At 41.2% G+C, this 14,529-nt stretch overlaps 1 protein-coding gene across 1 annotated transcript in view; it reads left to right on the plus strand.

Annotated features, from left to right (window-relative positions):
* The window catches only part of SELENOI (selenoprotein I), a 40,516-nt gene extending 32,405 nt beyond the window's left edge, over positions 1–8,111 (plus strand). Inside the window, exon 10 of the mRNA XM_016209263.2 lies at positions 3,649–8,111. Within this exon, the coding sequence (XP_016064749.2) occupies positions 3,649–3,726 (78 nt within the window). The 3' untranslated portion in view covers positions 3,727–8,111. The remainder of the gene's footprint in view (positions 1–3,648) is intronic.
* The last annotated feature ends 6,418 nt before the right edge of the window (positions 8,112–14,529 follow it).

Consider the following 14,529-nt stretch of genomic DNA (forward strand, 5'->3'; position numbering starts at 1 on the left):
GTTTGTTTCTATGTATTAGGTAGGCCTGCTAGGACTCTCAGTCTTTTTGGAGGGTCTCTGGTGCAGGCCAATGTCAGACACTGTTTGTGACTGACCTTTAGTACCCTGTTTACACATATCAACAAACCACAGCTTGAGGTACCCTCTGCTGTGGCTGAGTGCGTTTGGACGTCACCAAGATGCACACCAAGGTCTGCTTTTCCAAGGCCTGGATCTAGCAGCAGATCAGGCAAAGACTCAGCACTCTGAAGTCAGCCTCTGCCTGCAGGCTGATTAATCTGATTCTCTTAATGAGCCTTAGTGAGGCTGTAGAAACCACCAGGTAGGGCAAGAGGTTTTCCAGCAGGGTGGGGCAATTGCTTCCCCCTCAAGCAAAAGCTGCTTGGAAGGTAAATGTATGCCTCTGCAGTCTGGAGGAATGACTAGGCACAGGAATCTAGAGGGATGCCCTCTGAGCTCTGTCTTCAGAACCCACGACCCCAGATTCTCCTCACACAGCTCCAGTCCACTCAGCCCTCCTGCTGGAGCCCAAGGTGAGTGGCTGCACATGAAACTTTGTGCATTGGCCCTTTAAGAGGGTGCCTGCATTTCCAGCTGTCTCTCCCTGACAGACAGAAACCCAGCTGCTTTTCACAGCCAGATGTTATGTGGGCACCTTTCTCAGGTCTGGTGCTCTTGGCTGGGAAGCCTAGACTGGAGTTTAAGCCCCAGAATCCTCAGTGGGAATCCCCCACAGCTGAAATATCCCTCCAGACCTTCAGCTGCTGCCTGTGGGAGCCCAGCCAGCCCTCTCGTGCCTCTGCACTTCCTACCAGTCTCTGTGCGGTCTCCACTTTTCCTCCTTGGCTATGTGGGTGCTCCCCAGCTCATCTTCAGTTGCAGTTGATTATTCAGGATGGTTTTTCTATATTTCAGTTGTGATTCCAGTTTGGTCCTGGGAGAGTGTCATTGTAGCTTCCATTCAGTCCGCCATCATCTTTAATCCACTCATCATTGATGTTTCTCTCTCTCTTTCTGTCTCTGAAATCAATAAAAATACATTAAGAACAAAAAAAAGAATTATAAACTCTTTTGTGCTTTTAATTATACAAGACTAGATAATTTCATTTGTTGATTATTTTTTTGTGTGTTTCTTTAGCTTTAGGGGCATTTTTGTTGCTCTTTCACATAATTTGGAGAGAAACCGAAATTGGTTTTGTAGCACTGCCTCCGTCCCTCCTCCTGCCTGTGGTAAGGGAGATTAGAACTTCAGACTTAAGGAAGGCCTTTGCATTATTTGAAGTTTTACTTAATCTGTGCTATTTCTGAGTTCTCATCAGGAAAAATAATAAGGCGAAATATAGAAGAGAAAGGATTTAAGAAATATTATGCAAACTGTAATAGTCTCTTTTAAAATAAGGAACTAGTTTTGTTACCAGACAGGGGACCTGGCCCTGAGGGACTCTGCCTGTAGCCAGCCAGTAGTTATGGGTTCTTGACTTCTTGCAGGAAAAATTTCACAACACGAGTCCAGGTGACTATGAGGGAACATTTATTAAAGTTGGGGATAGTACAACAGAAAGGTCTTAGCATAGAAGAAGCACCAGGAGAACCTAGGCTGGGCTGCCTTAGCCCTCTGGGAAGTCAGAGAAGAGTCCTTGGGAACAGGTTCAAGGGTTAGCCTGGGATAAGCTGCTGCTGTCCATTGCTCCACTAGTTGCAAGTCTCCTGGGTCCCTTAGAGTTTAGGAGATGCATGCCTGTGCCGGAAGAAGAGGGGAAAGGGAATGGGGGCATGCTGTTCCCCAGAGGGAGAGTGCTGGGTCCTTGGTCTTGAGGCTTTTATCTCTTTCTCACAGATGAGAATCTTAGGGGAGGTCTTGGGAGGGTTTCAGCAGAATATTCATCAGTTTTCTAGGTGTGCTCCTTCAGGGTTGTAGCCTCCACTGATTGGTCAGTGTCAGGGCAAGGGATCATTAGTCACTGCAGATGGTCCTGGTGTCATCCACTTGGTTTTGCTGTTTTTCTGGGCCTGGAGCTGAAATACAACTGAGGCCTAGATGTTATCTCTAGAGAGGTGACCTTCAGTATCTGCTGTAAATTGCTTGGCCAGTTTGTTCAGCTGTCTCAGTTTTCCAATTCCCCTTTTCCTGGCTTCCTTGTCTGTCTCAGTTTCAGGACAAATGAACTAAGATCTAATAAAATGAAAATTAGATACATGCAGTTTATTTTCTTTTTCATCACACTTTAATATTCTTTTCTAATTATTTTACATAGTTTAGTATGGTCTCATAATTATGATTTTTTAGTGGTATAGCATATTCTATCAAGGAGATAGCTTAATAGTAACCCAATTTACTTAATCATTAGTTATTTTAATAATTTCGGTTGTTTCCAAATTTTCACTGTTATAAATAATGTTGGGGGAAACAATCTGGAATAATATTTTTTTCTTTCATTTGCTTTATTTTCTGAGGATACTTTCATAGGAGTGCGGTTATGCAGAAGACTATTCACACTTTTATGTCTCTTAAATTCTTTTTGGTATGCTTGTTTTGAAAGGAACCCTGCTGTGAATCAATTTGAGAAACAATTATATTTTGTTGTTCATATTTATAAAATGATAACTTTATATTTTGTATTTGTTGCTAAACTTAGGTTTTCTCCCCCAAAGTAGCCCACATTTGTTGGGACAAAGTGGATGAAATTGTTATGGGAATAAGTCATGATAAGTCTATGAATTATGATATGAAGACATAACTATCTATGTTTTTATTTGTGCACATTTAAATTATGCTTTATAGCAACACTCGTAGGCCTTTATCCTAATATGTCATCAGTCACATGCATGAAGTGGAACACAGTTGCCAAGGTCTCTTGTAATTGTTTTAATTTATTATGACCCTTCAGAAACATATCTTCAGAAAATCATACATACATCAAACTAAACCAAAACACATTTTTCTTTAAATTATCAAGGTACTACATTTTCTTTGTTAAAAATCTGGAAAATAAATACAAGCTAACTGAAAGAAATTCCAGGAGCATCTTTTTTGTCTGTCTTTGTGCTCTCTTCCCACTTCTACAACTTCTGACCAGAAGGTAAATCTTGCTAAGTTGTACAAAACATTCACTTGAACTATTGAAATATAAATAATACAAATAAGAATAGAAATAAGAAATATCAAACAAATGATATTTACTAACTGACACATAACCAAGTTCTTATGTACCCATAAGATACCATAACTAATATGGCCTAAACCTCCCAAAATTTACAGATCTAGTTTTAAACTGTTTCATCAGGGTTAGGAATGATTACCTAGAAATGTCATAAAAAGCTGAATATTGAGTCTGTATATGTAAATATTTGATCTACTAGATGGTCTAAATCAACTAACCCTATAATTCTTCAGTAGATTTGATGTGAATCTATATGGTCTGCAGGGCTCTGAAAAGACTAGAACAATGGAGTTAGGCAGACCCAGGTTTAAGTCCTGATTTTGTTTAGCCATCTAGGTCTATAGCTATCCTCACCCAGAAAAACCTTCATTATTTCTAATGATTTTTGTTGTGTCAGTAAATTGTTGTGTCCAGAGGGTGAATTCTGTGCTTTAAAAAAATAATTAGGTACATATTTGTCATTGCCTCCTGTTCTGGTTTTCTATAGGTAAAGCAACTGAGCAGCCATTTTCAGATTTACCCCTTCTCATTGAGGAAACCCAACTCGGATTGACTAGGAGTGTAAGAAAACAGTATTGGCCTGTAATCCACAGAAGGAAGTACTATAAATAAGATGCTTGTAAATATTTCATCTATCACCATTGAACTAAACTGATCTGCTTACAGACGTGGGAACTCTGCGCGTGGTACTTGTACAGCAGGAATGACATATATAATCTGAAATGTGGTATTTTGAACCTACTAACTCCCACCTTATTTTATTTTTTATAAAACCATGTGATGTTTTGGTTAAGCATAATGTACATTAGACCAGCAAAATGTTTGTAGTGATTTTAGATTCATGAGTCCATAATGTTTTGGTTCATACAGAGTTAAAGATGCTTTATTTTTATTATTTTTAAAACCCCCAAATTGGTTTAGAGCACTGATAACATTCAGAAAACCACAATATGGTTTCATATTTGGTACTCAGTAGTAGGTTATGTGCTGTGGAAGCCGTCTAACATAGGGAAAAGAGAAGAGTAAGTCACCTTCAGCAAGAGATGCCAAATGATTACAGAACAATATACAGGTCTGCCAACATAGCAGTTTCCCTTTCCCATGGAATGCCCTGGTCCTCCTGTGCTGAGAGCTAACATACATGCTTAGATTCTTTAGTGTCCTGGCTCTCTCTGTTATGGAACAGAGCTTGGTCAGTGGTTTGGTTTTCTTTTAAAGAAACGTATTCTGTTGAGACTCAGTAAAGAATGGGTTGTAATTGTAGCTCCGCATTGGCAGGGTTCACTGTTTAAATGTGGCATTTCCCCCCTCGGCTGCAAGTTGCTGAGATTTGGTGCCTGTGAACTATGATTAAATGAATGGCTTGTGCCAGTGCGAGTCTTATGATAATTACTTGTGAGGAATACAGCTAAACTTCCTTATTAGAGAAATTTACTTTGGACTTAGGACTCTCATGAACCTCACTATGAAATTCCTACTGTTGAACCTCACTACAAAATTAGTTTTGTGATTCAGTTTGTCCTTTCTTCCCTTCCCTCCCTCTCCCTCTTCCTCTCCCTCTTCGTGGAGGAGAGAGTGCTGTATTTTTAATTTCATTCAGGATAAAGAAGTAGAAATTCTCCCTTCTCCAACTTACCCACCTCCCCACTTGAAGAAAATTTTTGATATATATGCCTTACTGAGTATATACTCTCTTTAATATACTTGGAGTAATTTTTGAGGTTTACTGACAAGCATCAAGATCTCTTTGACTTTAATGTGATTGTTTAATAGATCATACCTTTTCATGAATGTGGATATTTTTTTCTATTTCTTTTTTCCTTTGTCTCTATTTACTTTGGTGGTGGTGAAATTTACTTCCTGATTTTCTTCTGTTTTCTACTGAATGAAGTTTGTGCTTGAATGAAGAGTGTATCTTAAACCCTTTTTTTTGGATGGATTGCACTTGGATAAAATAGGCACCACTGTGTTGATATGTAATTAAATTCATAACCATTATTTATCTATGAATGTGACCATTTTAAAATTTAATTACAGTGTATTACTTTGTTGAGCTTGTCTGCTGCTTTGTAAAAATAACTGTGTAATTGATATTTCAATTTTTAAATTTTTAAATTCTAATAATTGTCATCTAGGTTATTAGAAATGAAGAGTCCAGGAGCTAACTCATGGTTCTGACTCATTTTTAAAAATGTTTGTAAAGGTTGAGGTATATTCAGTGACTTTCTCTGAGACAAAAATGAACACTGAAAATAGATGAGAAATTGTGCCGGAAAATGTGGGTAGTGATTCCATGTTTGTTGGTAAGTTGCCATCGTAGAGGTCAGTTAAGTGAAATTAATGTTATTTTTTGTATACCTTGTTCTGTGTCATCCCCAAAATTCAACTGGATAAAGTGTTCATTTGGGCTGGGAACAAAGCTTTGTTTCAAAGTTTCTAAGCTAATCAATTTACTGTTTTGTTTACCTTGTACCCAAGAATGAGACTAATCTGTATTATATAAGAAAGGAACTGATAAATATTTATAAAATGACAAATTTGGACCATAGGCTTTCTCCACCTTTTATAGCATAGTAAGAAAATACCTCTTACTTGTGGCATGGGGTCATGTCCTGTAACTTGGGGCTTTTACCTTAAAGTGTGTTTCTGCTCTCTTTCTGTTTTATCAAGTTTATTTGAAGATTGTTTCGTGCCTGTATTTTATGACTTATTTCTCTGTGGCGGTAAAGAATTTGCCAGTCAGTTTTATTGACATCCTTAGATGAAAGAAAGGTGGCCATCAGCAAGGCGAAAGTGAAACTGAGTCATGAACGAACTGTTTCAAAGTGCTGTGAACGTGGGCGTCTGGGTGCGCTCCCCCTCTCCTCCTCGGCCTAGTCTGCCGCTTGAAGTGCATCTTGAAAGCCCCCATTTCTTAGGCAGTGATGGGGCGGCTGAGCAGGACTTAGCTACAAGTAGCTCTGTGCATTTACCTCATGCCAGATGCCATAACACTTCCAAAGGACAGAAGATACTTGAGGCTTATGTGTGATGTTTTGGGGTGAGTTCACACCTCAGCCTTTCTCCCAGCATACACTGAGCTGCCTTTGGGGGAGCAGTGGGATGGCTGTCACCCATACTTGTTTTCTGTACAGTTCAGAACAGGGTGCCTTAGCCAGGCCAGAGGTTTACTTTGTGTTTCTGCTGACCAAAGTTACCTAGACCTGTAAGAGAAGTTTCTTTTCAGGTTATGGTAAGAAAAATGTCTTTTCTTGCTTGTCAGAAAATAATTCCCCTCTACTTGACGGGGGCACAGGATAGAAAAATTAGAAAATACCTGGATAGAGTATGTTAATGCTGCCCTTTGTGGTCCTTTAATAACACGATCTTAGTGCAGTGCATTGCCTAAAATCGTTACAATTTAAATTGTCATTCCTCCACCAACACATAATAAATAGAGTTTATGGATTTTAGTCTTAAGGGTGATAGAGTGAATAGCTTCCAAGTAAAAAACTAAATAATCTTCCTTCATATTTAATATCATGGCTAACATGCTTTTAATTCTAATTTTAAAGGAAAGTTAAATGCTGATTATGGTCAAGAATGTTATAGTACTTCTACCAACATGCCATTTGTTTTAATATAGAGCTATTGGGAAGATAACTGTATGTCTAGAGTTACCCAAATTCTAAATTAGATACCAAAAGAGTATTGATTGTGACCTGGAGCCTGGGCATGGGGCATAGCGGAGGAAAAAGCATGTGTCATATCTACTTAAGAGAAGTAGGTGTCACCGGAATGCCTCATACCCTCAGGGCCCAGTGATTATCTGTTTAAAATGGTCACAATTTAGCTCCTCATTCCTCCACTAATTTCAGATTCAAAGTGAATTTGAAAGTTTTCTAAGTGTTTAATTTTCAAAGAATTCCTTTATTTTGTAGTCAGTCATAATGCATTTGGAGTGTACCTTACTTTTCAAAGGAGACTTTGATTCTATAACCTCTCCAGAGTAAAAGATAATCTGAAGGTGCTTGAATCAAAGGCCACTCTCCCCTTTGTATTTTACCAAGAAGTCTGTCCGTAACTCTTCCTCTTCGGGCTTCACCTGGGTTTCATTTTATCTAGCCACTGCCTAGGACAGAGATGCCCACTTGCTCTGTTGCCCCAGTTCTTGCCACATTCAAATCTCCTTGATTGCCTTAGATATCTTGTCTCATCAAGGATGGGAACGTGCCAGAGGGAACAAAGTAAACCTGATGGGCTAGAACGTTGGACTTTGGGTCCCCAAATTAGCCAAAAACAGATAGAGAAATGTTTGGTTGTGTTGATTCCTGTGTTCAGAGTGGCCTTTCTCTTGGCCTCAGTTCTGGACTTGATTGAGCACTTATAGGAAATTTATGGTCAGACTAGAATTTTCTTTGTCCTTTGAGATTTCTTTGTAGGGCAGTGTGCCCTTTCTTGAACACCCTGTGGGTGAATAACCTTATTAAGTTAGCTGCCAGTACTAGAACCTTCTAGGAATTTTAATTAGTATGCTGCATCTGAAGCACTTTGACATGCTGTTTTTACATTTAAAGTGACAGTTTAAACAGTAAAGTGGTGGTAAATTAATCACTGTGAAACTCGAGAGTGTGATGCTCTGCATTTTAGGAAGCATAAGTAGATTCTGTTTTTTAAAAATTAATTATGAAACCCATGTGATTTGTATATTTTACTTTTCATCTTTGACAGTGGTTCAAATGACTGATCTATTGGCAGGCAGCTACTTTTTGGGTATATGGTAAATCATGGTTGTTTAACTTTTCCAGAGAAAGTGGCTATGTGTTTACTTTTTCCTTGTGTGGAGCCATGGGAATCGGATTTATTGGCAAATTCATTTCCAGTCTTTCTACAGTGCAAAATAAATGTAACCTTTTTAACCTGCATGCTGGTAATATGCTCTGCTTTTTTAGTAAACAAATATACAAAAGAGTAATCTGGCTGATTTTTTTGTTTGTTTTTAAGCAGGGACCTGCTCTTTATACAGACAGATCTCAAATAAGCTAATATTTAGGGTAGCAAAAGCAGTTTTGTCATTTGTAGCCCTCTCACAGGTGGCCTGAGCAAGGGGGTTGTGTTGCATTGGGTCAGAAAGGCCATGTTCCCAGAATTGGTGATACTTGGACTGATTTTAGGATATTTTAATACGGGCTTGTCCCCTTAGGAAAGTCCATTTGGACACAACAGGCGTGTCTGGTCTTCTGCAGACCATTCACACTGCCTTAGTCTTCAAGGATCATTAGAACGCCAGGCTAAATCAGAGTGGTGCTGTTTTTATAGCATGTGAGTTGGATCATGGCCAGAGTCCCTCATGCTACACTGAAATTAGAGACAGGGTTGAAGACACCAGGAGTGGCTAAATGCTGTGGGTGCCTAATGGCTCTTTGGCTACAGTCTTCTCTTGAGTAGTTTCTGTGGGTAACAAAATCAGAATTACCTTTTTTTTATTAAAACACACACAGTTCTGCATGAATTTTAGATTCTGGCATTCTTGACAAGCACTTCTTACTCTCTAAAAACTAAGCTCTTGACCAGGAACATGTTTTTGATGTTATTAACCAGGAGCCTGTTTTAATTTTACAAGATCCATGAATGCTGCATTATGAATCTGTTTAAAATACTAGTATCATTCAGTATCAGACTTGGAGTTTAATAACAGCTATTTAAGACTGCCCCACAATTGTAACATTTTGTGTAGGTTATTTGATTTAGATAACTTTACCCCATTGGAGCAGCCATTCAGGAGACAAAGACCCAGCTGCATGTGTCTTTGAAATGTGCCAAGAAAGCAGAATTTAGTATTAAACTCCTAATTTCAACTTTTTAGAAAAGGAGCATTTCCTCTGGGTAAGGGGAGGCAGTGAATAATTGCCGAGCTGCAAAGGTGTAAACTCCCTGCGGCCTCTCCCCCTCCTCTCCATCAATACAATGGATTGAATTTGTAGCCAATTGTAAAAAAAGAACTGGATACTTTTCTGAGAAAGGCTTCATGCCATGACTAAGAATAGGTGGCAGGAATCATGGCGAATCAGTTACTGAGTTGTTGCCGTCCAGTTTGCTTTCCGTATACTCTGAACCCAGAGGACGGCTCCATCCCTTCTCAGGCACCTGGAAACCAGACCATGCGAGACTGGAAGACATTTGCTCCAAGTGGAATGTACTAGAGAAGAGGACGAGGCGGAGCACAAAATCATCTTTTCCCTTTCAAGGAGTTTAATTGAACATATTTGTGACAGGTCTGTCTCCGACTTGCTGTGTTCATAGTAAATAATGTAGCATTTACTTTGTTTGCTTATGTGTGGTGTGTATATATATACATATTTGATATGTACACATGTACTCCCCGTGCATATGTATGTGTGATATATCCGTGTGCACACGCAGTCTCCTCTTGATTATCAGCGGGGCGGCGAGCCCTCATTGCACTTTCTTCCCGCTCACTCAGCCTGCATGCAGCCTCTTCCTCACCTGGAGCCACAGGCTTTCCTGCTTCTGGCTCCTTGCAGGCCCCAGGAAAGGCCCTTAAAATGAGTCACTTTCCAATCCTCTTGCACCAAGGATTGTGTGAGCCAGAAAGATGGCTGCAACCCTTTTTAAGAAGGGTTGAGGCGCCTGGGCCTGAAGGTGATCGGGCCCATTCCACAGCTCTGGGAGCTGTGCTGCTCCTGGGTTTCATGGGGGGCTTCACAACTTGCTTAAATTCCTTAGCAGGAATGCTGCGAAATCTTGGATAAGTCTTTGATGTACAGGTAGAGTTCAACCATGTATTTCACCGATATTCTTGCATTTGCGGTATTGCTGTTCCCCATCGCTAGCCCAGATAATCAAGACCTGACTGTTTCTTGCCACTGGATTCCCGAAGCCTTTTCCTTTCAACTGGATTTGTTCATTTCTGCTGCTGTGAAACCCAAAAGTAATGCAGTAGGTTTTAATTTAAAATTGTTTAATTCTATTATTGATATTTATTGTAATAAAAGTAAAGAGTAAATAATTTTTAAATCCTTTCAATTGTTTTGACTGTCTTTGTTTTTCCTTGGTAGATGCAAAATGGGAGGAGAGCTATGGGGAGAAAATGTATGGCCAGCCACTTGTCTCAGAGAATTGATTTTTTTTTATTTAAAAAATATTTTTATATATCTTTATTGATTTCAGAGAGAGGAAGGGAGAGGGAGAGAGAGAGTTAGAAACATCAATGATGTGAGAGAGTCATTCATCGGCTGCCTCGTGCACGCCCCCCCACTGGGGATCGAGCCTGCAGCCCAGACATGTGCCCTGACCAGGAATCGAACCGCGAGCGATCTCCTGGATCCTAGGTCGATGCTCAACCACTGAGCCATGCCCGGCCAAGCTTATTGATTGTTTGTAGAGCAAAGCATTAAAAGGATTTTTTTAAGAAGAGAGATCAGCCTGCTTGCTCCTGGCTGTTCTAGAATTCTGTGACTTGTTTCAGAAAGCAGAGAACTAGGCAGGTGGCACTAACAACTATTCATAATGTACTGTTCTTGACTCCCCCAGGACTAGGTACTCAGCAATATATAATAATAACTGGGTCACAATGAAATTAGTTTGTAAGGTGGTGGTTTCATACCCAAAAACATTTTCCCATAGAAAGAGTGTTCATGAATGGTGTTAAGTTTCTAGGCTAAGTCCACAAGAACCTAATAACATTCACTTGGTACCCCCAAACTATGGTATATAAACCCTAAGTTCTTATAAAAAGTAAGATTTTCTAACATTGCTTCTGAGGAGAATTATTTCCTGTTTTTTTACATCAGAATTGATCCAGTTCTGACTGGGCATTTAAAAAAAATTTGCAGAAGGTGAAAGAAGAAATGTCCCATATTTTAACCTAGGCTAATTGTTTTTAGAGCAAAGCATTAAAAGCTTTGCTCTAGAGTGTTTCCCAGCTGTGTGCTCTTACTCCCCTGCCCTCCCAATCTCTTGGTTGCCCTAGCAGTTACCCCTCCCTTCTGCCTGCAAACCTCAGTTGCCTAGCAAGTACCTGACACATAGCAGGTATATACAAAGTAACCACACTTGGGCCTGTATATATTTAAAAAGACCAATGCCCCGAAAGTCATCTTTTCCAAAGAACACTTTATAACTGCTTCTTCCATTTTCCTTCTTGCTTTCATTCTGAAAGTCTCTCCAGACCTCCCAAACTATTAATAAAATGACTTTTCTTACTCATGTTCAACTTGGTACAAGCTTTGACCCAGGGCGACTGATTTTTTCTAACCTTCAGTTTCCATATATGTAGAATGGGATTATTAATATTCCCACAGTTGTTATATGTTATGAATAATGCATGTAGAGTGTTTAGCACAATGAGTGTTTGGCACCTAAGGTAGGTGCTTGGCTTCTACTAATACCTAGTTCTCAATCTTTGTCTTTGGACTTTCCCCTAAGCCTTATGACCTACTCCTGACTTCCCTGCTTCCCCTTTCTAGTTCCTCCACACCTTAGGAATGCATGAATATGCTGGTGAGGCAGTTCTAAAAAGAACTAGAAATGAGTAAAACAAGATTGCCTTCTGAGGATCTATTAGTAAAATTCATACCAACTGGGAAATAGGAACAAACCCAAAATTATGTAAATGTTTGCTGAATCCCCAAACCCCAATTAAGGTGACTCGGTGTACCTTACAGATGTAGAATTGGGTGTGGGGCTTGACTTAGCATGCTAAAATCTAAACATATTCTTTTTCTGGAAAAAGACTAAGCTGAAGGTAGATGGCCAGCCTGTAGCATAGCAAAGGAAGCCTGCATAGCCTTTATGACCCAAAACTTACCCAGTGATGGGATGCCATGCCTCAAGGACTCAAGTCATACCCATATGGGCTGCTGAGTTCATTATAGCCAGTTTGTACATCAAGAAACTTCCTGATTATAGTTTGGTTCCCTTTGTAGATTAGCCACAGAGATGTGCTGGTCACAAGTCATAAGCATGCAAGTGCCCTGTTGAGTTTCTTGCTCAAATTAGTTGAGTGCATTCTCTACATGTTTTTCTTACATGGGCTTATTAATGTAAGTCAGTTCTCAAAAGCAAGACTGCTTTTGGGATATTGGCTACCCGTTGAGGACCAGATTCTGGAAGCTAGTGAAATATTAAGGTGGACGTCACCTACATCCCTCCCCGCCAGACTTCTCATTCCCCTGCTCCTATCTGCTGCAGTCACTTCAGGATCTCCTGTCACCACTCTTTAAAAAAATAATGAATAAATAAACTTTATTTTCTATTATATCAGAAGTGATCTGTGTTCTTTAGAGTACAGGATGTAAACCACCCATAGGCCTAACCCCCAGAGATACCAACTGCTTTGTGTTCCCCCCTCATTTTTCTTGCGTACACACTGCGTATGTTACAAATAAAACAGGTCATCCATTCATTCTTAGCAGTTTCATTTTCATCCCATGAATGCTTAATCAGTCCCCTTGTAGATGGATTTTGGGTCATATCCAGTTTTAATATTACCAATAACTGTAGTGAGCATACAGATACACCTGTGTACCTTTCTTTCATTGGAAAAATATTGATTGAGCACTCACTACGTGCCAGGTATTGGGCTAGGTGCTGTATGAACAGTGATAAATAAAACTGACATGATTTTGACCCCACAGAGCTGTAGCCTAGAATCCTTATCTTTCTAGGATAATTCTTTTAAGAATTGTCTAGTCAGTGCATATACTTATTCAAACTATTAATACATATTGGCAAGGTGTCTTTCCAGCAGTGAACGAGTGGCTTTTCCCCACACCTATGTAAAAAGGTTTGTTACTTACATAATTGAGGCCATCTGCGACCACGAAAGGACGACCACCTTCCAGCTGGTTGGAAGATGTCTAGAGAGACCTGGGAAAGGACCCCAGCTTGGGGCTTTTACTGGGATTAGGGGGTGGGGATGGATGATGGTACCCAGCTCACACTGGAAGCTCCTGCCAGCGCCAAAGGAGGGAACACCTAGGCATTTACATTTTTTTAAAAAATCGGCTGCCCAGATGTGGAGTAGAGGGGAAGAAGACTGAGGCTTACAGCAAAGACTGAGGCTTGTCAGCAAACAGCAAAGCAGGGAATCAGATTCTTTGTGTGTCTGGAATGATGTATCTGAGGATTGCTTTAGGGCCAAGTATCTTACTGCTCAGTCTCCTGGGATTTGGTGGCACCTATCTCTGCAACAGCTGATTCTCACTGACTTCCTCATAGCAGCCTGCTTCCAGCTGTAGTCATGCCCACAATTTTTTTTTTTTTTCCTTTCCCCCCCCACAGAGGAGACATGGACCAGGGCCTGGCAGAGTTCATGGTCAGATCACTTCCTCTGATTCCAGGGTCCACAGGGAAGTCTAAGGCTTGAGGTTACAACCAAAGGAGAGCAGTTGGCAGAGGGCCCTGAAGACCAAAATCAAACACACTACTTCTCATACCACACTCCACCCCCAGATATGGGACAAGGACCCAGGCAGCTAGTGGGACTCTTTGCTCCAAGATTTTGGCACTTGTAAATCTCTCTACCACTCGCAGTCTTGAAAAAATTAAAAAAACACACCCAAAACCCCATTGGCCTCTGAGTAGGTCTCATTCACTAAGGGCTTGTCTTCTTTGGTCTCACTCTTGCCTTTGAGAAAGCAGACAGTACTTTACAACAGTTCAGAAAATGGTCCTCAAGTAGTCGTGACTTATCCGAGGTTGCAGGGCAGGTCTAGGGCTGGGACCTGCCTTTTCTCACCGCTCCACCGCCCCTGTCGGAGTTTCCCCGCAGGCCAATGGAACAAAGGCCCCGCCAAATGTTAAAGTTTTTTTTTTTTAAAAAGGGTTTTAATTCTCAATAACAACATATTTCGTGGACACTGAGACCCATAAAACACCCAGGAAATAGTGGTTTTTCAAGCAACAGTGCTTCCCTGAGAGTCTGATTGCGCTTCTGTACTCTGAACTTACCCCCCCCCCCGTACTATTTCTCTCTGCCCCCCTCCTCTTTCTGCGGGGCAGCGACGGTGGGGCTGTCCCGGGTTTCAGCCCTACGGAAAATGGCTAAGAGGACAGCCACCCCTCGCTGGGGAGCATCTCGTAGGGGGCTGCACGCTCTGCAGGAGGCGGGGCCCGCGCACGCGTGGGAGCCGAAGGACGACGGGCGGCGAGGCGGGCGCGGCGCGCTCCAGTGCAGACCGCCCAGCGCGGGTCAGCTCGGCGGCTCCGCTCCCGCGCGCTCCGGGGCACCGACCACGCCCCGGCCCAGCCCGGCGCCCGACGCCGCGGCGCTCGGGAACACTTGACCTTGATTTGGAGGAACAGTCCTTGATGGGGCCTGAACCGTGAATTCGTCACCCGCGTCCTAAGCGACGAGCCACGCCTT

Source organism: Miniopterus natalensis, chromosome 13, assembly GCF_054644295.1.
Source record: "Miniopterus natalensis isolate mMinNat1 chromosome 13, mMinNat1.hap1, whole genome shotgun sequence".
NCBI classification, from domain to species: domain Eukaryota; kingdom Metazoa; phylum Chordata; class Mammalia; order Chiroptera; family Miniopteridae; genus Miniopterus; species Miniopterus natalensis.